This window comes from Artemia franciscana, chromosome 20, assembly GCF_032884065.1.
Source record: "Artemia franciscana chromosome 20, ASM3288406v1, whole genome shotgun sequence".
Taxonomy (NCBI): domain Eukaryota; kingdom Metazoa; phylum Arthropoda; class Branchiopoda; order Anostraca; family Artemiidae; genus Artemia; species Artemia franciscana.
In genome coordinates, this window is record NC_088882.1 from 16,868,887 (window position 1) to 16,895,194 (window position 26,308).

Consider the following 26,308-nt stretch of genomic DNA (forward strand, 5'->3'; position numbering starts at 1 on the left):
AATATAATATAAATTAGCAATCAACAAAGCACCGAGACACAAATGACGACCGGGACACAGGGAGTATAAATGACGACCAGGACATAAGTAAAAAAAAAAAAACTAAAAAAACTAAAAAAATGGTAAAAACTACAAAAAAACTAAAAACTAATAAAAAAACTAAAAAATCTAAAAATCTAAATAAACTAAAAAAGAAAAAAAAAGAAAAAAGGAAAAAAATAAAGGAGAAAAACAAAATTAAAAAACGAATGTATATACAGACCGGGACACCGGGATACAAATGACGACCGGGACACAGGGAATATAAATTACGACCGGGACACAGGGACACAACTACAATGGGGACGCCGGGGGGCACAGGGGGATATAAATGACGACCGGGACACCGGGACACAAGGAATATAAATGACGCCCGGGACACTCAAAGAGAAATCACAGACTGGAACACCGGGACACAAATGACGACCGGGACACAGGGAATATAAATGACGACCGAGACACAGGGACATAACTACAAAGGGGACGCCGGGGTGCACAGGGGGATATATAAATGACGATGGCGACTCAGGGAATGGTCGATTAGCAATCACCATCAACAAAGCTCAAGGGCAATCATTAGAATCATGAGGTATAGATCTGAATACGGATTGTTTTCCCATGGACCATTATATGTTGCATGTTCAAGAGTCGGACAATCTATTTATATGCACAGACAATGGGACAGCAAAGAATGTTGTATATTCGCAAGTTTTACGTAGTTAAAAAAAAATATATATATATATATATATATATATATATATATATATATATATATATATATATATATATATATATATATATATATATATATATATATATATATATATATATATATATATATATATATATATATATATATATATATCTATCTATATTTACAGGTGGGACATAGGGACACAACTACAATGGCGCGTAACTAATATGGCGCGTAACGACTTACGCGCGCGGGGGGGGCTATATACATATATATATATATGTATATATATATATATATACATATATATATATATATATCTATATATATAAAAATAAGTTGTCTGTCTGTGGATGTGTGGATGGATGTGTGGATGGATGTGTCAGGTGACGTCACCTGAAAAAACTGGATTAGGTGACGTCAAAACTGAAAAAACTAAAAAAAGGCAAAAACTACAAAAAAAACTAAAAACTAATAAAAAAAATAAAAAAGCTAAAAAACTAAAAAAACTATAAAGGTAAAAACCAATAAAAAACTAAAAAAAAAACTGAAAAAACTAAAAAAAGGCAAAAACTACAAAAAAAAACTAAAAACTAATAAAAAAAGTAAAAAAGCTAAAAAACTAAAAAAACTAAAAAAACTAAAAAAAGGTAAAAAACTAAAAAAAATAAAAAATAAAAAAAAACTAAAAAAAAGGAAAAAACTGAAAAATAAGCTAAAATAAAGGTAAAAACCAATAAAAAACTAAAAAAAAAAAGGAAAAAACTAATAAATGACGACACTCAAAGAGAAAGCGACCAGGACAAAAAACTAAAAAAAAGGCAAAAACTACAAAAAAACTAAAAACTAATAAAAAAAATAAAAAAGCTAAAAAACTAAAAAAACTAAAAAAAGGTAAAAAACTAAAAAAACTAAAAACTAAAAAAAAACTAAAAAAGGTAAAAACTAAAAGAACTAAAAAAGAAAAAAATAAATGACGACACTCAAAGAGAAAGCGACCAGGACAAAAGGAATGTTCGATTAGCAATCAACAAAGCACCGGGACACAGGGAGTATAAATGACGACCAGGACACAAGTAAAAAAAAAAATTAACAAAACTAAAAAGAAGGTAAAAACTACAAAAAAACTAAAAAGAAAAAAAAACTAAAAACTAATAAAAAAACTAAAAAATCTAAAAATCTAAATAAACTAAAAAAGAAAAAAAAAGGAAAAAAATAAAGGAGAAAAACAAAACTAAAAAACGAATGTATATACAGACCGGTACACCGGGATACAAATGACGACCGGGACACAGGGAATATAAATAACGACCGGGACACAGGGACACAACTACAACGGGGACACCGGGGGAAACAGGGGGATATAAATGACGACCGGGACAAAAAAACTAAAAAGAAATAAAAACTAAAAACTAATAAAAAAAACTAAAAAATCTAAAAATCTAAATAAGCTGAAAAAGAAAAAAAAAGGAAAAAAATAAAGGAGAAAAACAAAACTAAAAAACGAATGTATATACAGACCGGGACACCGGGATACAAATGATGACCGGGACCCGGGACACAGGGAATATAAATGACGACCGGGACACAGGGACACAACTACAACGGGGACACCGGGGGAAACAGGGGGATAACCTGACAATCTATTTATATGCAAAGACAATGGGACAGCAAAGAATGTTGTATATTCGCAAGTTTTACGTAGTTAAAACCATATATATATATATATATCTATATTCACAGGTGGGACATAGGGACACAACTACAATGGCGCGTAACTATTATGGCGCGTAACGACTTACGCGCGCGGGGGGGCTTGGGGGGGGCGCGAAGCGCCCCCACCAACTAGGTGTTGGGGTGGCGCGAAGCGCCACCCCAACAGCTAGTATATATATATATATATATATATATATATATATATATATATATATATATATATATATATATATATATCATGAAAAGAGAAATCACCAATGCTACAGCACAAACACAAAAAAAAAAAAAAAAAAAAAAAAAAAAAAAAAAAAAAAAAAAAAAAAAAAAAGGAGACAGAAGGAGAAAAGGAAGACTGTTTTCCTAAATTAGTGATTAATATAGACCAGCACTTGAATGAGGCCTTAACCCTACTCATCCATACAATCACATAGGTCAAACAGCATAGCCACACACAATCAACCATAAAGAATAATCCATGGACAGGCAGTCATGTCGTCAATAAGTATAAGTCGTCATTTACCAAACCATAGAAAAAATAATATAGACAAATAATTCAGAGGCAACACCCAACATAAGGGCTCATCAGGAGAATACACTGGCCTATATAGGGTTTCGCCACTCTAAATTCTCTACCCAGCACAGTGTTGTGGCTACCACAGAATATCCATGGCATCCCCGCATCAGGTATCACCCCCAAAATACATGTCTATGAAAAAAACAGCAAATGTAAAACAACATATATATATATATATATAATTTACAGTTCTGGAGCACATAATGCCAAGCAGTGACTTCAATTTGGCAAGACGTCTTTAGCTACTTAAAAGAGACGTTAAATGTTTAGATTTTTGTTCAAATGACCCCTCTCCCACTATTTTCCGGCAACTGGGTTTATTCGGTCACCCATGAAAAAAACAGAAATAAGGGGATGCATCAAGACACGGACTCAATACTACCCATGAAAAATACTAAAGTGTGATATTCCTTAATATTAAAGGTGAGGGACTGTATATTTTTAGTTTAGGGTTTCAAAAATGGCAATTTGAAAGGCGTACTTATTAGTTCAATTTGAAGTCATATTCGGTGGTTTTGAGCTCTTTTTTGAAATTTGTGAGAATTTGTTCTTATATTTAGAAGTTATTTTATGTTGATTCTGAGTAGTTGAATTTATTTCTGTGAATCAGCGTTTTTTGTAAAATGTTTTTCACTAGTTTCTTAGAAAAACATACTTTTAAAATTTCATTTACTATGGGCCTTGGTTCTCTCTATACTAGGTTGCAACAGCTGCTGCAAGAAGGATTGTATTTTTTATTTTATAACTCAAATAAAGCTGTTTTCCGAAATTGCTGCTCGGTAACACTTCTAAACACGAAACCTTAACCATTGATTAAACCTTCAAATTTAACATTGATTTATTTACAGAATAAATGACACTGCTTTTTTCACAGAAGATAAAAAAGATTAATTTAAACCCATGAAATTTAAAATAAAGAAAAAAAGTGTCGAAGAACAGCCTCTGTCATTCTTTTTAATCTTTATTCTTCTTTAGTTTGCAACAATATAATTTCTAAATTTATTAGCACTGCTATGAAAATTTGCCTTTTAGCTGCTTGAATTGCATTTTGAAATAATATAATGCTTCAAAGAATTACAAATATTGAAAATTAACAATTGATAGTCGGAAGTATTGAATTCTCCCTGGACATAGCGCAGACCCCCGGCCTATATTTATAACTCCGCTTCCATACTTCAAAAAGACAAACAGTAGAATGAAATCTGTAAAAAATTGCCAAAGGCCGAAAAACATTTGTAATTATTGTCCAGGGCCAAAGGCCGAAAAATTCTAACTGAACTGGATGTACATCTGATCTTGATTTTTCTTGTGTAATCATTGCCCACAGTGTAAAATTTGCAACTATAAGAAAAGTGATGACTTCCCTTCCTGGCTTCTTAGCTTGATGTTCTGGCTCGATAGCAGCTCGGTAGGAGGCGTCCAAAATGAATAAGCCCTGTGAAGAAGCCTACAAGAAAAATAAAATTTAACTTCTAGTTAAGTTCCTTCGTAATTACCAAAAAAAGAAATAAATAGGGTATATAATAGGTATATATAAATAGGTGTATATAAATAGGGTATATAAATAGGGTATATATAGGGTATATAACTGATTCTTGGATGCGACCACTTTCCAGGTGCAGGTGCAACAACTTTGAAGTAGAACTAAAATTTGTTTTATGGTTCCACTGGTAAATAAAGTGGTCAGGTATTTCAGATAGAGGATAATGAGATCTAGGCATGAGTTGCAAATGAGCCTTTGAATACACACACACACACACAAACACACACACACACATATATATATATATATATATATATATATATATATATATATATATATATATATATATACATATATATATATATATCTATATATATAAAAATAAGATGTCTGTCTGTCTGTCTGTGGATCAGGTGACGTCATGTTTCTGTGTCGGCTGACGTCATGAAGTTAGTTGTCGTCATTTTTGCTATGACGGTGACGTCATTAATGGTATTTAAGACATGCGTTCACGGAAAAATGTTTAATTGTAAAATGACTGAAGAACCTACAATGGCAACAGCCGAGGAAGCTGCTCAAAGAGTTTATGCTAAAAAACTTGCTGCTGATAGAGAAAGTAAGAAAAGAAAGCGTTCCGAGGAATCACAAGAACAGCAAGAAAACAGGCTTACAGCTGATAGATAAAGTAAGAAAAGAAAGCGTGCCGGGGAATCACAAGAACAGCAAGAAAACAGGCTTGCGGCTAAAGAACGCAAAACCACGCAGTTAGATGAAAATCCACCTGGACAGCCAGAGTCAAAACATATCAAAACTGAAAAATAATAGCGATGATGATTGGGTTTGGGATTTTGACTTGGATAAGGTCATCAATGCCTATCAGATTTAAGTTAAAAAAACAAAGGTTCGTCGATATGTACTTCATAGTGACGCTTAAAAATAAAGAAGAAAAAGAAAACTGAAAAAAGAAAAAAGGTAAAAAACTAAAAAAAAAAACTAAAAAGAAAAAACACTCAAAGAAAAATTACAGACCGGGACACAAATGACGACCGAGACAGAGGGAATATAAGTGACAACCGGGAACCTCAAAGAGAAATTACAGACTGGGACACCCGGACACAAACCACGCCCGGGACACAGGGAATATAAATGACGACCGGGACACAGGGACACAACAACAACGGGGACGCCGGGGGCACAGGCGGGATATAGAAATGACGACCGGGACACAGGGATTGTTCGAATAGAAATTACAGACCAGGACACCGGGACACAAATGACGACCGGGACACCGGGACACAGGGAATATAAATGACGACCGGGACACTCAAAGAGAAATTACAAACTGGGACACCGGGACACAAATGACGACCGGGACACAGGGAATATAAATGACGACCGGAACACAGGGACACATCATTAGAATAATGAGGTATAGATCTGAATACGGATTGTTTTTCCCATGGACAATTATATGTTAAATGTTCAAGAGTCAGTAAACCTGACAATCTATTTATATGCACAGACAATGGGACAGCGAAGAATGTTGTATATTCGCATGTTTTACGCAGTTATAAACATATATTTATATTTATCTCTATTCACAGGTGGGACACAGGGACACAACTACAATGGCGCTTAACTAATATGGCAAGTGCCTAATATTAGGCACTTAACTAATATAGTGCCTAAATGGCACTATATTAACTAATATATATATATATATATATATATATATATATACAAATATATATATATATATCTTCTATCTATATATATAAAAATAAGTTGTTTGTCTGTCTGTGGATCAGGTGACGTCATGTTTCTGTGTCGGCTGACGTCATGAAATTAGTTGTCGTCATTTTTGCTTTGACGGTGACGTCATTAACGGTATTTAAGACATTTGTTCACGGAAAAATGTTTAATTGTAAAATGACTGAAGAACCTACAATGGCAACAGCCGAGGAAGCTGCTCAAAGAGTTTATGCCAAAATACTTGCTGCTGATAGAGAAAGTAAGAAAAGAAAGCGTTCCGAGGAATGACGAGAACAGCAAGAAAACAGGCTTGCAGCTGATATAGAAAGTAAGAAAAGAAAGCGTGCCGGGGAATCACAAGAACTGCAAGAAAACAGGCTTGCGGCTAAAGAACACAAAACCGCGCAGTTAGATGAAAATCCACCTGGACAGCGAGAGTCAAAACATATCAAAACTGAAAATGATAGCGATGATGATTGGGTTTGGGATTTTGACTTGGATAAGGTCATCAATGCCTACCAGATTTAAGTTAAAAAAACAAAGGTTCGTCGATAAGTACTTCATAGTGATGCTGAAAAATAAAGAAGAAAAAGAAAACTGAAAAAAGAAAAAAAGGTAAAAAACAAAAAAAAAAACTAAAAAGAAAAAACACTCAAAGAGAAATTTCGGACCGGGACACAAATGACGACCGAGACAGAGGGAATATAAGTGACGACCGAGAACCTCAAAGAGAAATTACAGACTGGGACACCCGGACACAAATCACGACTGGGACATCTATCTATATATATAAAAATAAGTTGTCTGTCTGTCTGTGGATCAGGTGACGTCATGTTTCTGTGTCGGCTGACGTCATGAAATTAGTTGTCGTCATTTTTGCTTTGACGGTGACGTCATTAACGGTATTTAAGACATTTGTTCACGGAAAAATGTTTAATTGTAAAATGACTGAAGAACCTACAATGGCAACAGCCGAGGAAGCTGCTCAAAGAGTTTATGCCAAAATACTTGCTGCTGATAGAGAAAGTAAGAAAAGAAAGCGTTCCGAGGAATCACAAGAACAGCAAGAAAACAGGCTTGCAGCTGATAGAGAAAGTAAGAAAAGAAAGCGTGCCGGGGAATCACAAGAACAGCAAGAAAACAGGCTTGCGGCTAAAGAACGCAAAACCAAATCACGACTGGGACACAGGGAATATAAATGACGACCGAGACACAGGGACACAACTACAACGGGGACGCCGGGGGCACACGCGTGATATATAAATGACGACCGGGACACAGGGATTGTTCGAATAGAAATTACAGACCGGGACACAAATGACGACCGAGACACCGGGACACAGGGAATATTAATGAGGACCGGGACACTGAAAGAGAAATTACAAACTGGGACACCGGGACACAAATGACGACCGGGACACAGGGAATATAAATGACGACCGGGACACAGGGACACATCATTAGAATAATGAGGTATAGATCTGAATACGGATTGTTTTTCCCATGGACAATTATTTGTTGCATGTTCAAGAGTCAGTAAACCTGACAATCTATTTATATGCACAGACAATGGGACAGCGAAGAATGATGTATATTCGCATGTATTACGTAGTTAAAAACATATATTTATATCTATCTCTATTCAGAGGTGGGACACAGGGACACAACTACAATGGCGCGTAACTAATATGGTGCGTAACGACTTACGCACGCGGGGGGGCTTGGGGGGGGCGCGAAGCGCCCCACCAGCTAGGTGTTGGGGTGGCGCGAAGTGCCACCCCAACAGCTAGTATATATATATATATATATATATATATATATATATATATATATATATATATATATATATATATATATATAGTGTAACTGGATATGAAAGAATTGAAATATGAAAAGTAATTTTTAGATTTTCAGTACAATATCGTTCTCAAGAACGACTTGAGGGTTTTCCTCAAGGAAAACCCTCACTGTCAATGACGTCAATTCACGGAAATGTAAAAGGAGTGGGGCAAAGTGTGTTCTTCAAAGTCTAAGAGAAGGGCAGTTTTGTTGTTTTTTCCACCTCTTCAATAGTACTACTACTACTACTGACAACTCACCGCAGCACCATGCCATCTGATGCCAAAACAGCCATGTAAGCTCCTCTTCCATTCCATTCTGTGAAAACATCCCTCTACACCCTCTCAAAGGGTTCCCATTTCCTTAAAATTTTTCCTGCTTTTCGTTTGACCCTATATGGCTGGCTGACAAAGATTGTCTTGGGCTATCTGTCATCCTCCATCCGCAGAACGTTTCCTAGCAGTTTCATCTTTTCTCTCATTATAGCCCTAGAAAGCGGGACTAAGCCTCGTCTTTCACACATCTCAGTGTTTGAGATACAGTTAGCCTAAAACTATCCGTAGGCAATTTATATGGAGATCCTCGCATATCCTCCTCCGTCTATTGGAGCACCCACACTTCAGAACCACACTTGGCCAGTGTCAGCTCAGTAAGTTCCAATATTCTAATCTTGGTTCACAGACTTGTCTTCCTATTCTTCCAAACTTTTTTTTAAAAACACCTTGAGCGTTGGTAATTCTACTTTTAACATCTTATGTGCATCCACCGTCTTTAATGATAATACTAGCTAAGTAAGTGAAGCTTTCCACTTGAACAATCTTCTCGTTACCCATCATCACATCTTCACCTTCACTTATTTCTAGTCTTGGTGACGCAGTCTTCTTGTAATTAATTTTCAAACTTATTCTTGCACCCCGAAATCTCAAAACCTCAAAAAATTCATTCTTTTTTATAACACTTTCATCTAGGATGCTTAAATCATCAGCAAAATCTAAGTCTGGGAGAGTTTTACTTCCCCAATTGATTACGTGTTCTCCAGTTACTTTTTTTGTGACCCTTAGCACGAAGTCCATAAGAATAATCCATGTAAATGGGATATGACCTAAATCTTCTTAGTTCCTGATTTAATACGAAACTAGCTACAAGCCTCATTTTCTACCTCAATTGCAACAATGTTATTCTCGTACATAGCACTAACCACCTTAATGCATTTATCTGGTATACCATACAAGCATAGGACCTTCGTTAAACCTCTTCTATCTGCTGAGTCAAACAGGGGCTTATAATTTATAACACTGAGGACTAAAGGGGTTGGATGACTCGAGCACTCTTCAATTATTAATCTAAGAGTAAGAATGTGGTCGATGCATCCACTCATCTTCCTAAGACTACACTATTCCTATTTTTTAATTTTACCTACTGCATCTCTAAGTCTAAAAAATATCATCATACTAAGTAATTCGTTTCCTAAAAAAAAAACAAGTTAAAGAAACATCCGACAAAAGAATTTAATTTGAAACAAATTGTTAATTTGGCGTGAGAAGCTACTCTTCAGGTTTTTCAATACTCTGGAACGCCTGGAAGCCAAACCAATTTGTTTCAAATTTAATTTCTGTTTATTCGCGTTTTCCAAAAAAAATAATATATTTAGGAAATTTGTATAATGCAGTTTCTTATGATAAATTCAAAAAATCAGTTAGGTTTTTTTCTGGCACCCAGAATTATTGCTTAGTAATTTTTGAACTTCCACTGTTTTAATCCAAACCACTAATAATTTTTTACGACAAAGGCAAAGGGCAGTAAACTTGTGTGCTACCCATGCATTGCATCACTATCTCAGCACTATAGCAATGGAAAAACACACGAAGTAAATAATTTTAAATTAATTTAAAAAATCTCTGAATCAAAAAGCTATTTTTGTTTTGTAAATTTATAATTAGAACACTTATATTAATTGACATAAGGAGCAAGCTCAGACTACCAGGGCTTATTGCTTCAGTAACTCGACAAATAGAACTACCCTTCTGAATATCTTGAATTGGAGAAAGCCGGTATCCAGGGGGAGGTGGCTTAGAGCATATGAAACCTCCCCAAAATGGTTGTTGTCTGACGCGCAAAAACATAACAAAAATATATACAAATAAATTTTTTAAAGTTTTCTAATTTTTTACCCCCCCCCCACCCCCTCCTTCCACCCTGAAACAAAAATCCTGGGTACGACCCTGGAGAAACTATTATGAAAACCTCAACTTTTAATGTGTTTTCTTATTACTGTTCTTTTGTGGGAGGGGTGGGGGTAAAGCTGGTTTCCAAAGATTATGAAAAAATAAAGGCGAGACAATAAGAAATTATATATCAGCGGGACGACTTACCTGCAATACAGCAATAATAGATGTCACAAGCATAATCATTGAATTTTCATCACCGAAGAAGCAGGCAACTATTGAAAAAAAATTGTATGCCAATACACCGAAGAGAGCAATCAAAAGAAGAGAATTATCTAGATCCATCCGTCGGTTACCAGTGTAGTTCAATTTTCGAACCTAAGATGATGGTAAATTAGTTATCTAATCGAATTGTTCTTGAAATAATTAAATGAATAACTCCTAGAAATTGAAAAATTCAAATTTGCTATTGTACAGTAATTTGGGTCATATTTGGCTTTGCTAAACTTCCTGAAACCTTTTATTTTTATTTTAGTGATTTAAAACGATGTTAAAACTTGACCATATTTTAAAACGTAAATACATGGTGCCAGGTATAATTATATAATAATTATACATAATTATTATATTATTATATAATAATATAATTATTATATATGATTAATTATTAAAATACTTATTAATTATTATTATAAATTACTAAATATAATATAATTATATAATAATTATAAATAATTATATAAGGTATAATTATATATAATTATAAAAACAGGTATAATCAGATAATAATTATCTGATTTGCTGCTAGCATTTTATCGAAGTATTGGATGACTATTGAATCTTCTTTGGAAAGAGTAAACAGAGAAAATTTTAGGGATCTTCGAATGAATGCAGCTGCTCTTCAAGTACTCTTTTCTTGGCGTGCCAGCCTCAAGATAGCCGGAAAAAACTGTGTGCCATCTTGTCTGTCTTGTCGGTTGGACAATAGGGGGCAAAATATGAGTAAGCTGTAGATAAGGAGGTGAATTTATATACTTGTAGAAAATAGCCATTGACGCTATATCAAACCTCTCATTAACAGACCGGAGGGAGTCGTGGGGAACGACTGAACCTGTTCAAGGCTAAAATGCTATGAGTCTAAAAATGCAGCACAATTGGGAATCAAAACGCAGTAAAAAGCCAGCCTGTTCGACAAATGGTTTCCTTAGTTTTTTGTTGAAAAATCTCTAAGCCTGTCAAATCAAGGGCTAGTTTTAAAGCATAGATATCCTATTTATGAAAACACTGTAATTAAATGTTCACATACAGGCTATATCGTAATCGCAGTCGCAAAACTGATTGTGCCAACCGCTGAAAATCCATGTGTGCAGAATAATTTCTGTGCATTTTAAGCTTTAATGCTGCTTTTTTTCAGTTGAAAAACTTTTTATTTTATTTAAGTTCGTACTTCAGTTTTTAAAAAGAGTTTTAAAAGTACTTGAAGATTTTGGTACTTAAAAAAAGCTTCTTATTCTAATTATACAGCCCTTGTCTCTTGGGAATCAGTCTTAAAGACCAGTTAGGACGAAAACTCAAAATATTGTGACAAAGAGTGAGTTGTTTGGGAAGGGGCAAGCTCCCTCATATAGAGAATAATTTCTGTTCATTTTAAGTTTTAATGTTGCTTGTTCTTCCAGTGGAAAAATTTCTTTTTAAAAAAGTATTTCTAATGTTTTTCAAATATTTCTGGCTAATTTCTAGAAAATTTCTTTTGTGCGATTCCGCCTGAAAAATTCTTCTATGAATAGTTTCATTTGAAAAAGATTTTAATTATGATTGTTTTTCTAATCATGTCAGGAATCCGTAGAAAAATTTCCCCAGAATTCTCCTCCTTCCCCAGTGGAATATTGCTCCTGTGGAAAACTCACCAATGGAGAATTTCCCGCATGAAAAATTACCCCATGGTGAATTTATCCCACAAAAATCCCCCCCCATGGAAAAATTCTCCGGAGAATTCCAACCCCGCTGAAAATTTTCCCCGGACAATTCCCTCGGAACATCTCCGCAAATAGAAAGCAAGAAAAATAAAAGGAATTTCATAGAGGTATTCAGGAAAATTCCCAATATAAAATTTTCCCCGAAAAATTTATCCCTGGAAACTTCCCCCCACGAAAATTCTTCCCATGGGAAATTCCCCAAGAAGAAAATCCTCCCTCTTCAAAAATGTTTGTAAACTTCCCAATAACAAACGCCTTACGTAGACAATGGACAAATTTCAAATTTTGCAGCCCTTTCCCCAGGGTGTCTGGGGGGTTACGTTATACCCATTAGACCTTCTAACTATACTGAACAAAATGGCTATCACAAATTTTGATCGGGTCATTTTGGGCAAAAAGGAGCAGCTGCTCTCTGATCTTTTTATAGTAGGATTCTCTGACACACTGAATTTGGTGGTGCGAATTTTATTAATATTCCTTTACTTTTTGAAAATTCATTGACTTGGACTTTTTCCTCACTTTTTCAAAATGAAGCCAATTTCTAAGGCTCGTAGCTTTTGATGGGTAGCGGTAACCTTAATGAATGTTATAAACTTGTACATTTAGAATTAACAAAAAAAAGAATTCTTTTGAAATGAAAAGTAAGGAGCAACACTAAAACTTAAGACGAACAGGAAATATCCTGTATAGAATTCGGATTTCCATCTCCTCAATACCTGGGTCTTCATCCTAACTTTGTTTTGTACTTTCAAAAAAGCTTCTTATTGTAATTAAGAGGCCCTTGTGTTTTAGGAGTCATTCTTAAGGATTTGGCACTAATAGTCGAACTTAAGCGTAAAGAGTGAAGCGTTCAGGAGAGGAAAACCCCCTCATATGCAGAATAATTTCTTTTCGTTTTCAATTTTAATATTGCTTCTTACTTTCAGCCGACAAAACTCGTTGTTTTTATTTAACTCCTGATCGTTTGTCAAACAATGCCAAGAAATCTGATTCCTTCTCAATGTGAAATCCTCCCCCCCCCCCAAAAAAAAAAAACAAAACAAAAAGACCCTTCATGGAAAGCTACTCCCCTGTATCCCCCATAAAATTCCCCAGAAATTCCCATCCTTGCTGAAAATTCCCTATGGAAAATTTCCTGCCGATAATTCTGCCTGAAACATTCTCCTTAAGATACTTGCATTCGAAAAAAACTTTAATTTCTGATCTTTTTAAAACTTGCTGGAAATCCTCCGCCCCGTAAAAAAAATTCCAGGAAATTCCTGCCCCCCCTGGAAAGTAGCTCCCGTGGAAAATTCTTCCATGAAGAATATTTCCTGCGGAAAATTCTCGATGGAAAATTTCTCCTGTGGAAAATCTCTCCCTACGAAAAAATCCTCAAAACAATTCTAACCTTGCTGAAAATTCTCTTCAGAAAATTCCTCCGGAACATCTTCAAATGCAAAGTTGAGTCGGCAAAGACAAATAAAAAGACAAATAAAGACAAGTTCGTATACGATTCTGCCATATTTCTCCGGTGTAAAATTTCATCCCAGAAACTTCCCTGCCGACGGAAAATTCTTCCAGTAGAAATCTCCCCCCCCCCCTTCAGCAAAAAATTTAGCCCTATAAAATATGTCCATATACTTAACGATACTATACGTAAACAATGGACAAACTTCATAGTTTAATACCTTTTCCCAAAAAGCTGTGGGGGAGGGGAGTCATTTTATCCCTAAAGGCATATTTATTTGACCTTTCAGCTATGCCGAACATAATAGGTATTTCAAATGATCTATCAGACGGTTTTGGGAAAAAATGCGTAGAAAGGAGGCCAATTGCACTCTAATCTTTTTGGTCACTTAAAAGGGCATTAGAACTTATAATTTATGTTCTAATGAGCCCTCTCCCGATATTTTGGGACAATTGCTTTGATACGATAACTGCTGAAAAAATTAAATAAGAAAACACACACATCCATGATTTTTTCTTCTAGAAAAAAAACAACTAAATTCTAAATTTTCCCAGATGGGAGCTTTAACCCTTTAGTGTAGGGTTCTCTGATAAACTAAATCTGACGGTGCAATTTTCATTAATGTTCCCCCCTTTTTCGAAAATCAGGCAAATCTTCTCAGGCTCGTATCTTTTTAGGGGTAAAAGTATAATAAACGATTCTTATATATTTGGAATCAACTTAACAAGAGAATCCTTTCGATATATCTATCGATGTCAAAACTCTGTTATTTAGAGTTTCAGATGCTATTCAGCCGAGTTGCTTCTTACTTGCAGTTCATCACCACGCATTGTTGGATCTACTGATGTCAAAATTCATTTTTTTATTGTGTCGGCTACTACTGAGCCGAATCTCTTCTTATTTACAATTAAATAGAAAAACAAATTTTTTTTCAACTGAAAGTAAGGAGGAGCATTAAAACTTAAAAGAACAAAAACTATTCCGTATTTACCCCGCTCTTCACGCCAATTTTTTTCTAGCATTTAAACAAAAATATCTTATTCTAATTAAACAGACCTTGTGTTACGCGAGTCGTTCTTAAAGAATTGGAAAAAAAAGAGTCAAACTTGCTAATTTCTTGTGTTTTTAATTTCATCTTGTTTAGACGCTAAGTCTAAAAGTAGTGGCTTAATTTTCTATGGGACAGGGGGGTTGACCATCTTAGACCTCGGTTTACTCCCCCGTGACGCCAGTAGGCCCCCTTCCTCAGCTGAAATTTAGTTTCTGCCAAAATATCGTCAAAACTAAGATAAACCTGCATAATTCAAGCATCAACAGAAACAGATCAGTTTTTTAGTACAAACTTACCTTTACAGTAGTATAAAGGTAAATGGTGACGAAGACCGCACTACTTTTCCATGTCAAACAAACACAACTTAGAAACAATAGGGAAACTTTTTAATTGAATTTCACAGTCTTGTAACACCTTTGTAGTACTTCTACAGTACCTTTATGGTACAAAATAGCTTATTATTTTGTTTTACGTTCATTTTCACTTGATTTTGGAAAGTTGGTTCCAACTTACCCCTCCCCCCCCAAGATTTTGAAGAAATTACGGTTCTGTCTAAAAGTATCAATTTGGCCTAAAAGTATCAAAGACCATTCTAAAACATAGAATGGTCTTCATCCTGATACAGCTAAGGAAAATCACTCTTTCATTATTCGTAGTATTTGTAGAAATAACAAAGTTACAGATAGGAAGACAAAGCGCTCGATAAGAAATCTCTTAACAGTTTAAGATGGTTATGGCTTGGCAATTGGTAGATAGAGTTAAAATTAATCAAAACCAACTTTGAACCGTCCAAGCACCATGTTTTGGTTATTCTTACCTGGTAAACTCCCCCCATCACTGCTGTTAAAGTTATAACGTAGAGGCTTAATTCTGCCACGTAAATGCTGTCTATAGCTACTTCCTTATATTCCTTTCTATCTACCAAAACGAAGAATATTATTAAGATGATTATTGATAAAACTAAAACCAAGATTCCCAGGAAGAGTCCTCTATGTGATTTTGCACAATCAACTGAATATTGGTGAGATGCTCGATTTGTTCGACTATTTTCGTCCTCAGAGTAATATCTGCTTTGTTGAATATTCGTGTGTCTTTCATGCACAGTTCTCCACATTTCGTACCTAAATAAATATTCAAGTTCCATTAATATTTTACATTAAGCATATAATTAAACAAACAGTTCGTGGTAACGAACTGTAAGTAACGGTGCGGCTCAATAGTAACTGAAACTCCAAGAAATTGAGTTTTGATAACAATAGATACATAAAAAGAATCGAATTTTGACGATTTTGAAAATTTATATAATTTGTCAAATTTAATGTTACCCATCGAAAGTTCCGAGCCTTGGATATTTTACCCAATTTTTAAAAAAGGGCAGAAATACACCCAAAACATCAAGTAATCTGAATGAAAATGACACCATCAGGTTCAGTGTACCAGAGAACCATACAATAAAGGTATCAAGTTCATAAGTACAAAAATGTGGAATATTCTTTTTTTTTTAAACAATCCGTGGTAACGAACTGTAAGCAAGGAGCGATGCGGCTCAATAGTAACCAAAACTATAAGAAAAAGAGTCATAATAACAATGGATACATCAAAAGAATTTAATGTTAATGCTTTTTCAAAATATGTAAAATTCATCAAATTTAATGGTACCCATTAAAAGCTACGATCCTGAAAAAAATTACCATTTTCTTGAAAAAGGAAGAAAACGCCAACATAACATCAAATGTTCTTAATGAAAATCCCACCATCAGATTCAGCATACCCGAGACCCCTATTACACGTGTATCAAGCTCCTATGCGCAAAAATGCGGAATTTGTTACCAGAAGAAAGAGCAAGGATGCGTTTTTCTATGTTCATTTTATTTTTTTTTTGTTCAGGGGTGATTATATCGAACCAGTGATCTTAGAAGATTTAGAGAGTGCTCATTAGATGGGAAATGAAAAGTTTTAGTGTTCTTTTAAGTACCAAAAATGTTGCAGGGCAGCTAGCCCCTTTCCACGATCATTTCCCGCCAAAATCTCCTGATAAAAATTTTGAGATAGCTACTTTTTCAGCATGGTCGGAAAATCCAATGCATATGTCTTTGAGGATGGCTTAACCTCCCAAAGTCCCCGGGGGAAGGGCTGCAAGTTCTGATGTTTGCCCATTGTTTACATATAATACTGGTTATTGGGAAGCATACTGACGTTTTTAGAGGGGGGGTTTCTGGTGGAGGGGGTGGGACACTTGGGAGGGTCTTTCTATTGAGGAATTTTTCATGTGGGAAGGGAATTTTCAATGAGGGGGAGCCGGATTTCCCATTGTCATTTAAGAAAAAAGATCAGAAATTAAATACAAAAACTTAAATAAGAAATTAAAAGTTTTTTAACTGAAAGTAAGGAGCAACATTAAAACTCAAAGCTTAAAGAAATGATTACCCATATGAGGGGGGTTGCCCCTCTTCAATACCTCGCTCTTTACGCTAAAGCTTATTTTAATATTTTAAAAAGAACTTTTTATTCTGATTAAACGGCCTTTGTGATTCAGGAGTCATTCTTGAAGAATGGGGACAAAATTTGAACTTTAGCATAAAGAGGGAGATATTGACGAGGGGGCACCCCCTAATATACGTAATAATTTGTGTTTGTTCTAAATGTAAATGTCGCTCTTACTTTCAGTTGAAAAAACTTTTTCTTTTGTTTTTAATTTGCCGGAAGAAAGATCACGGGTGCTTGTTTATTTTTTTTTTGTTCCAGGGATGATTGTATCAAACCAGTGATCATAGGAGAAAGAGGGCTCATTTGATCAGAAATCAAAAGTTCTAGTGCCCTTTTTAAGTGACCAAAAATATTAGAGGACAGCTAGTCCCCCTCCCACATTCATTTTTATCCAAAGTCACCCGGTCAAAGTTTGAAGTAGCCTTTTTCTCAGCATAGTCAAAAAATCTAATAGCTATTTCTGTTTACATATAGTTTTGGCTATTGGGAATGATAAAAAAGTTTTTAGGGGGATTTTCTGGTGAAAGGAAGATTATATGGGAGGATCTTTCCATGGAGGAATTTTTCGTGGGGTAAGGGAATTTGCATGGAGGGGGAACCGTATTTCCCAGAAATATTTAAAAAATGATAAGAAATTGAATAAAAAACAAGTTTTTTCAACTAAAATTAAGTAGCAGCATTAAAACTTAGAACAAACAGAAATTAGTACATATATAAGAGGGATTGTGCTCTCCCCAATACCTCGCTCTTTACGCTAAAGTTATTTTCTGAAACTTCCAAAGGAGCTTATTATTCTAATTAAACGACCTTTGTGATTCAGGCGTAATTCGTAAATAACTGGAAGACAAAATCAAACTTTGGCGTAAAGACTGAAGCATTAAGGTGAGCGTAACCCCCCTCATGTACGCAATAATTTCTTTTCGTTTTAGGTTTTAATGTTGCTCCTTATTTTCAATTGGAAAAAATATCTGTTTTTTTTTTATTTAACTCTTTTGAAGAAGGCATTCTAAGGAATCTTTTTTCAATCCTGACCGCGGACACGTGAAAATTTTCTATTGATCTGACGGTACATTCAATGAAAAATCAAGGATACAAACCTTTGATAAGAATGCATTATCGCATGGTACTGTATCTTCAAAAACTTGAATTTTTCTTGAAATTTTCATCAAAAGTATAAGCAAAGTTTTTCGAAGCCCTAGCCACACAAAACAAAAAAAAAACCAAGTTGTACTTCTGGGGTTCAATATCGCAGCGAAATTTTATTTGTGAATGTTTGTGAAATTTTATTCGTGGCCACAAGGACTCTTTCATAGAAGTAGGTAGAGATCCTATGTTTACATGGTAGGTCAACCAGAAAGTGGAACTACCACAACAGCTTTTGAAACCCCCATACTACTGTTCAGCCTCAGTGGGAGGAAATTATAATTTCGGAACTATCTCTCTCTCTCGCGCGCTCTCTCATTTTCTAAATTCTATACGGTCCATATGGAATTGAGTCTATAAAATCTCTAAAACAGTCTTTTGTGGATGTTTCTTTTGGATTTGGTCTCTCTCTCTCTCTCTCTCTCTCTCTCTCTCTCTCTCTTATCTCTGTCTCCCTCTTTTTAACTCAAGATAAATAGGAAACCTTTGATTTTATATAGAAGAATAAATACTAAAAGCTTCATAAGGGAGTATACGAGAACTAATTATAGAATTAGAAAGAATAGTGAAACAATATGATAAGTTATTAATAAACAAATCAGACACGTTAGGTTAAACTTCGTGGATTCTAAACAGCTATTTTCAATCTAATAAGCATTAAAATACTTCCTAATAAAGCCAGTCAACAGACACTAAATACTAGTTTTTTGATATCTGAAGCCTTTCAGAATTTGGGATATAATCGAATCCAGAAAGAACTTACAACTCCAATCAAATTCAAGGCAAATCAACTTAAATGTCGTAACTATGATGGCCCCGAGTCAAATTTCTAGTGACAACGCTTTAAAGTTTAGTTAGGCAGAACTAAAGCACAATTTTCAGTATATTCTTGTTTTTTTTTTGTATTTTCTTCCTCTTCATTATAAATGACGTTTTTTGAGGATTTTCCCCCATTTACTATTTTAATTATCTTCTCTACTTATCTAATACAGTGATAAGTATAACAGATAAAATTACTTACATTATTGCAAAACAAATGAGTGAATACTCAATGGCACAAGGGAAGAGGAATGGACTTGCATTTTGAACCACTGATCCCATGAGGTCTGTTCTTTGGCATTCTAGATTATAGCCACGCTTTTTCCTCACATGGGGCAGGTTAAAGTAGTCTGAAAAATACTTCAGGCTCAAAAACATATAGAACAAACTAAAAATCATACGTTAAGCGATGATTATTTACATTGGCAGTAATTCAAGCATGATGGACGGCTAGACAATGAGAAATTTACCTCCTGAAATTCCAATTTTTTTATGGCACTTGATATCTACCAAGTGACATATTGTGATCGCAAATTCTGTCGGTCGGTCTGTCGGTCCTGGTTTTGCTAGCTTAGGCACTTCCAGGTAAGCTAGGACGATGAAATTTGGCAAACGTATCAAGAACCAGACCAAATTAAATTAAAAATTGTCGTTTCTCCGATTCGACCATTTGGGGGGAGTGGGGAGACAGTTAAATCGGAAAAATTAGAAAAAAAGAGATATCTTTAAGTTACGAACGGGTAATCTGATCGTAATAAAATTTGATATTTAGAAGGACATTGTGTTTTAGAGCTCTTATTTTAAATCCCGACCAGATCCGGTGACATTGGGGGGATTTGGGGGGGCCTAAAATCATGAAAAACGCTTTGAGTGGAGGGATCGGGATGAAACTTGGTGGGAAAAATAAGCAGTAGTCCTAGATACGTGATTAATATAACTGGAAGGGATCCATTCTATTTGGGGGAGTTGAAGGGGGAGGGTTAATTAAAAAAAAATAGAAAAAATGAGGTATTTTTAACTTAAGAAGGAGTGATCAGATCTTAATGAAATTTCGTATTTATAAGGACCTCGTAACTCAGATCTCTTATTTTAAATCCCGACCGGATCCAGCGTCATTGGGGGGGGGGCTGGGGGATGGAACCAGAAATCTTGGAAAGCACTTAAAAGCAGAGAGATCAGAATGAAACTTGGTGGGAAGAATAAAAATAAGTCAAAGATACGTAAATGACATAACCGGACCGGGCCTGCTCTCTTTCGTGGAGATGGGGGGGGGGGTAATTCAGGAAAATTAGAAAAAAAGAGGTATTTGTAACTTACGAACGGGTGATCAGATCTTAATAAAATTTGATATTTAGAAGGATCTTGTGCTTTAGAGCTCTTATTTTAAATCCAAGCAGGGATCTGGTGACATTGGGGTGAGCTGGAGGGGGAAACTGGAATTCTTGGAAAACGTGAAAATTGATGGATTTTTATCTTGCGAATCGGTTAATTTGGAAATATTGTTAATTGTTTGTGTTAATTTGGAAAAATTAGAAAAATCGAGGTATTTTTAACTTAAGAACAGGTGACCGGATCTTAATGAAATTCGACAGTTAAAAGGAACTCATGCCTCAGAGCTCTTACTTCAAGTCCCGACTAGATCTGTTGACATTGGGAGGAGTTGGAGGGGAAAACCAGAAATCATGGAAAACGTTTAGAGTGGAGAGATCAGGATGGCAACCTGGTGGGTAGAATAGGCAAATGTCGTAGATACGTGATTGACGTAACCATACTGGATCACCTCTCTTTGGGGGAGCTAGGGGGTGGGGTTCAGTGCTTTGGCGAGTTTGATGCTTCTGGACGTGCTAGGACGATGTAAACTGGTAGGCATGTCAGGGAGCTGCACAAATTGACTTGATAAAGTCGTTTTCCCCGTTCCATCATCTGGGGGGGCTGAAGGGAGAAGAAAAATTAGAAAAAAATTAGGTATGTATAACTTACAAGTGGGTGATCGGATCTTAATCAATTTTGATATTTAGAAGAACCTCGTGACTCAGAGCTCTCATTTTAAATCCCGACTGGCATTAAGCCTTTAATTTTCCCTTTAATTCAATCTATTGATTCTTATGATTTTGCTAGAGCTCATACCATATGAGGTCTTGGCTCTTCCGGCCTCGTCACAAGTGCCATATGAGCTCTTAGCTCTTGTTTTTAATGAATAAAATTTTCCTGATAAAGTTTTTCAAACATCCCCTTTAGAGTTTATGTCCTATAATAATTGACGTTAGACTCAAGGTTTCGTCCAGGAGATGGGGCTATTGGGCTTGAACCCCCCCCCCCTACCTCGAAATGTTTTCCCGACACGTAAAAACGTAAGAAAAATTAATATAAACCAATTTTTTGCGTTATTTTAAAGTTTTTGTCCCCGGCCCTCCCCCCAAAAAACCTTTTGTGACTCCCTCCCCCAAAAGACAAACACTGGCTAGAGCTTAACACATAATTATAAACTAAATAACACTCTAGGGACACCAAAATCATGCTAGCGATGCAAAACATTAAACTTGTAACACTTAAGCTTTGAAGAGTAGTAAAGCGGACCGAAATTTTTCAAAAAAAAACATTATTATTGCGATTTATGTTTATTGGAAAGCTATCTTGGTTTGGAAAGACTTGTTTTCTGGGAATATCGCTAAATTTATAACATGAAAAGGTTGTATGACAGCTTAATAAATTAAGAAAACTTAAATTTGTTGCAGAATTTGAGTAAGCAAAAAATTTCTATAGTACAAAGGATATTTTTGTTTATAGTATGAAGAGTAAGGGAAGTCACCTTCTTAAAGAGCATTAATGACTAGCCTTCATAGCCTTCCTGAATATAAAATTACATAAAAAAAGTGATAATAAACACATTTAAACCTAAAAATACCTAGCTTGGAGCACAACAGTTAGAAGAAAGAAAGTAGGAAGGTGATATAATCATTCATTAGTGAGTGAGTGAGCCAAAGCGTGTTTTGAGCTGGGCTGAGTTTGTTTAGCAATATTAATAATTTAATTTTAGCAGAACTGTCTAAACTAACCAAGCAGGTCTTATTTCTAATAATAGTAGTCAATATTAATTTCGCTAATGTTGTGTTCTACATAAATTCCAACGTGGTGTATGATTTAAAATGCCAATCTGCCTTTCCGTAGTACTGAGTAAGCTTTTATTCAGTGGGACCAGTTCATGAAAATGTTGGAGAAATATACTTTTTTTAAATCAAGGAGGGGTATTCTTTTTCAGTAAAAATAACGAAAAAAGATACTTTTCAGTAGGAATATTAAAGAAAGGTATGTTTTGAAATCTAGGACGGGGGGGGGGGCAAATTATCTCCTCTGATATCTCCCTCCCCAATTGGTGCCACTACTTTTCTTACAATCTGGATTTTGACAAGGCATTCTAGAAGCTCTTTTGTGCTCTCGTTTTGTGGGGAACAAGAGTGAGAAAAATACATTTATTTTTTCGACTGTAATAAACACTTAGGTTGGAATATAATACGCAAACAGTAAATTCCACCATAGATGACGCTGCAGTTAAAATTAATGGCATTCTTCTGGTAGTACTTGCTTAAACCTGATAGATATGAAAACAAAGAGTAATGTAAAAAAAAATGATCACATTTTGAATTCAGCATAGAACTCTACACCAGAAATAAAAAAAAAGCTTTAAAACGGCAACTGTGCGCATCAAAGTAGCTATAGAAAGAACGACAAGTGTCCGAAAATATATATCTGGAAAAACTTATGATTGAAAATTGTAATTTTACAAGGAGATTTTTAACTATATTATCGAAATCATCTTAAATTGTACCAGAAATATAAAATTAAATTCAATTCTAAATCAATTGAAATTGATCGAAAATTGAATGAAACACTAACACTGTTTTCTTCATGAAAGGTGTGCATGTTAGACAAATTCAATATTAAATTGAAATTAAAAAGCTGTGACGATCATTTAGTATATTTTTAGATGCAAAAACTTTCAATTGTGTATTTTCTTAGGTCATTTTTATTCATTGTAAGGTTTTTCTAATGAAAAATATGGTTAATCGACATCTTAGGGCTTATAAATAATTCAAGATGGCACTCGTTTAAAAGCAGCTTAAATTGACTATCATTTGTGTTGTATCAGCAATTGAGACCGTCCAGGATATAGACCATGATACTTATTTTGGCTGCCCCGAAGGGAGCTAAACCAAATTTGGGAAGTTTTTAAGGCAAATCTTGGCCCATAGCCTACTTCTATTTTCAACTCTGGAAAAAGCTAGATATTGGAAATTTAGATATATCTTCTGTACCTAGAAAGATGAGTTAGAACCGAGTGTGTTGATAAACAATAAGTATAATTAAACTGCTCAGTGCTCTCAGCTTCAATGAAAAGTGACGAGAAGCGATTTGTATTCCCCGAAAACTTGCAGAACTCACTTAGCTTATTGCAAACCTTTTTGACATCAGTTGGTTCTACCCAAAATCATTCCAGAGCAAAATTCTCTTTGATTTTTCCAATAGCACTTAGTTTGATTCCCCCAAAAATTCCTTGAAGTTTTAACTAGACCTGACAATACATGTCTCCCATACATAAAAGTGGATAAAAGGTGACAATTTGTAATTTAAAAATAAATCCGTTTATTATCATTTAGATTTCTACTCCCTTAGCTTATTTACAACTACAATTTAAGGTAATTGGAAATTTTATTACTTTTGATTGCATATTAAATTTTGTTAAATGGCTGCATTTCAATTCAACAACCAATTGAGCTTACCTGAGTCATCATAAGTATGATTGAAACTATCAATATGCAACTCAACATATAGCATAATTTCATGTTTCGTTTCCTGAATGATTACGTTAAACCAAACGCATAAATTTGTAGCAACAACGTGCATTAGCCCGAAACTTTTGAATGATGGACTACGTCTTTGAAAAGTCTGAAAGATAAATTTGTGCTTCTTAATTAATTTTATCCACTAAGATAAAAATGACTAGTCCTCCTTGGTTTCGTAGTAAAACTTTTGAACAAATAACATCTTCCTAAGCAAAGAAGGGGGGGGGGAGAACTCTTAAGATAAGTTTGAGGTATCCCTATCCCTAGAAATTAATCCCAAAAGTAAGTGATTCCAACTCAGTTACTTCACCGTGAGAACTCTGGTCTCATATGTTACTTTCCTAAATATTGTTCACTTCTACACTGGTATATATATATATATATATATATATATATATATATATATATATATATATATATATATATATATATATATATATATATATATATATATATACATCCGTTCCAAAAAAACGAAAACTATCAGTTTGTATCTAGAAAAGCCAAACAATGTTCAAAGCCACATAACGTTTCCCTCGACAATTTGCTAATATATACTCACGTCTGATGTTGTTGGATTGAATTCTGACGTTTAATAGAAATAAAAGGCACGATATAGAGATGGTTAATGCATTCAAAGATTCTTTATTTTACATAAGTTCCATCATTGCTGACAATGGCCTGGTCAAAAGGGGCCAGTATGGCAGCAATCTTTTACTTTGTGAATGTGGAATGTGTTGAACATGTGTTTCATGGGACCAGTGAATGTGCGCCTATTTATTACAGACACAACCCTAAACTTATTTTATCCAAGTGAGAGGGGGAACTTCGAAACAAAAAAAAAAGCCGAAGATTTATTAGAAATAAGAAGTTGCATAGTATAAGTAGCTATAACACTCTAAAAACTCATTTGGGGGAGGAAGATCCCAAACTCTAATGATTTCATGCCTGCTTTGACAGTTCTGTGAATCTATACGAAAGTTCTGAGTAATTTTATGGTATATAAGCATTTTGCTGCGATATAAATTACTTTATAAGTTTTTCAGCTTTTAATGAAATGCTAAGGTATATTTATTATAAGGTATATCCATTGCAGACATATACATATATATTAATTCTGAGGTTTGAAACGTTAAAGTCTTAAGTATGGCGACAGTTTAAAAGAAAAACTGACATGTAAGCGAAAAAAGTTATGGAGAATTATTACTAATCCCAAGAGTTAGACATTTTTTTTTGGATCAATGGGACCAAATGCCTCCTCCCCAGCCTTTTAAGTGGTTTTATTATTTATCACAATTACATAAGACGTAAATCAAAAATTCAAATTTTAATCATAAGAGATTTCAAAAAATCTCAAACTGAGATTTAAACACCAAAAATAAATAGTTTTGCTGACTAATTTTAACTGGAATAAATTCGAATATAGGAATAAAAAAAATCTAAGTTTATGTTCGTGTGTATAATTCTCATTTGTATTCATGTATATATGGTTCTCAAAACATAATCACTACTAAAAATTCATTTCAATAGCAGGTCTTTATTTTGCGTCATATGACCAAATAATGAAACTACCTGTTTAAATAGAAATTTATTAGTACTTAAAATGGAAAAAAGCTTAAACAACTGTTGAGTAATAAAGTAGTGCATTTTATTATCAAACCTTTTCTGTATAATTAGGATACCGTGATACTTCTCGTCTTAGCAACAAGACAATCAAAACTAATTTCTTGAATAAATGATAAAATGATTAAAAAATTACCTACTAAAATTGTTAATGCTAACCTTGTTATATGTTTTAAATATAGCTATCATCTAGATAGTTATAGATAGCTATATCCTCTAGATATCCTCTAGAAAACATGAGGCTTATCCTCTTTTCCTCGTTTTAAATATAGCTATCCTCTAGATAGCTATAGATAGCTATATCCTCTAGATATCCTCTAGAAAACATGAGGCTTATCCTCTTTTAATTACATGCTCACCAGCATGGGGGTCTTTGCATTTCAACGAGTCTGATTGTAGGAAAATGTAGTACCTCCTATTATTCACCTGATTTTTAATTCTGTAGCCTATCTTCATCTAATTCTGCCGTTCCAAAAAAAAAAAAATAAAAAAAAAATACACAATTTGGTTTTTATCTTTAAAACTTGAAAATACAGATGATAGGTTTTAACAGGAGACAGCTGAGCTTGTGAACAGCAGCTTTTACTACCTCATTCCCAAGCTATATTCTCAAAATTGATCTTGAATGTTTCCTCTAGAAAAATTAAGTCTATCCT

At 34.6% G+C, this 26,308-nt stretch overlaps 1 protein-coding gene across 1 annotated transcript in view; it reads right to left on the reverse strand.

Moving 5' to 3' along the window:
• Positions 1-3,176: 3,176 nt before the first annotated feature.
• LOC136039819 (proton channel OtopLc-like) overlaps positions 3,177-26,308 on the reverse strand; it is a 97,325-nt gene continuing 74,193 nt past the window's right edge. The window contains exons 7-11 of the mRNA XM_065723726.1: positions 23,967-24,132; positions 19,391-19,538; positions 15,557-15,860; positions 10,470-10,640; positions 3,177-4,470 (exon numbers count right to left, since the gene is read on the reverse strand). Coding sequence (XP_065579798.1) covers positions 4,114-4,470; positions 10,470-10,640; positions 15,557-15,860; positions 19,391-19,538; positions 23,967-24,132 — 1,146 coding nt within the window. The 3' untranslated portion in view covers positions 3,177-4,113. The remainder of the gene's footprint in view (positions 4,471-10,469; positions 10,641-15,556; positions 15,861-19,390; positions 19,539-23,966; positions 24,133-26,308) is intronic.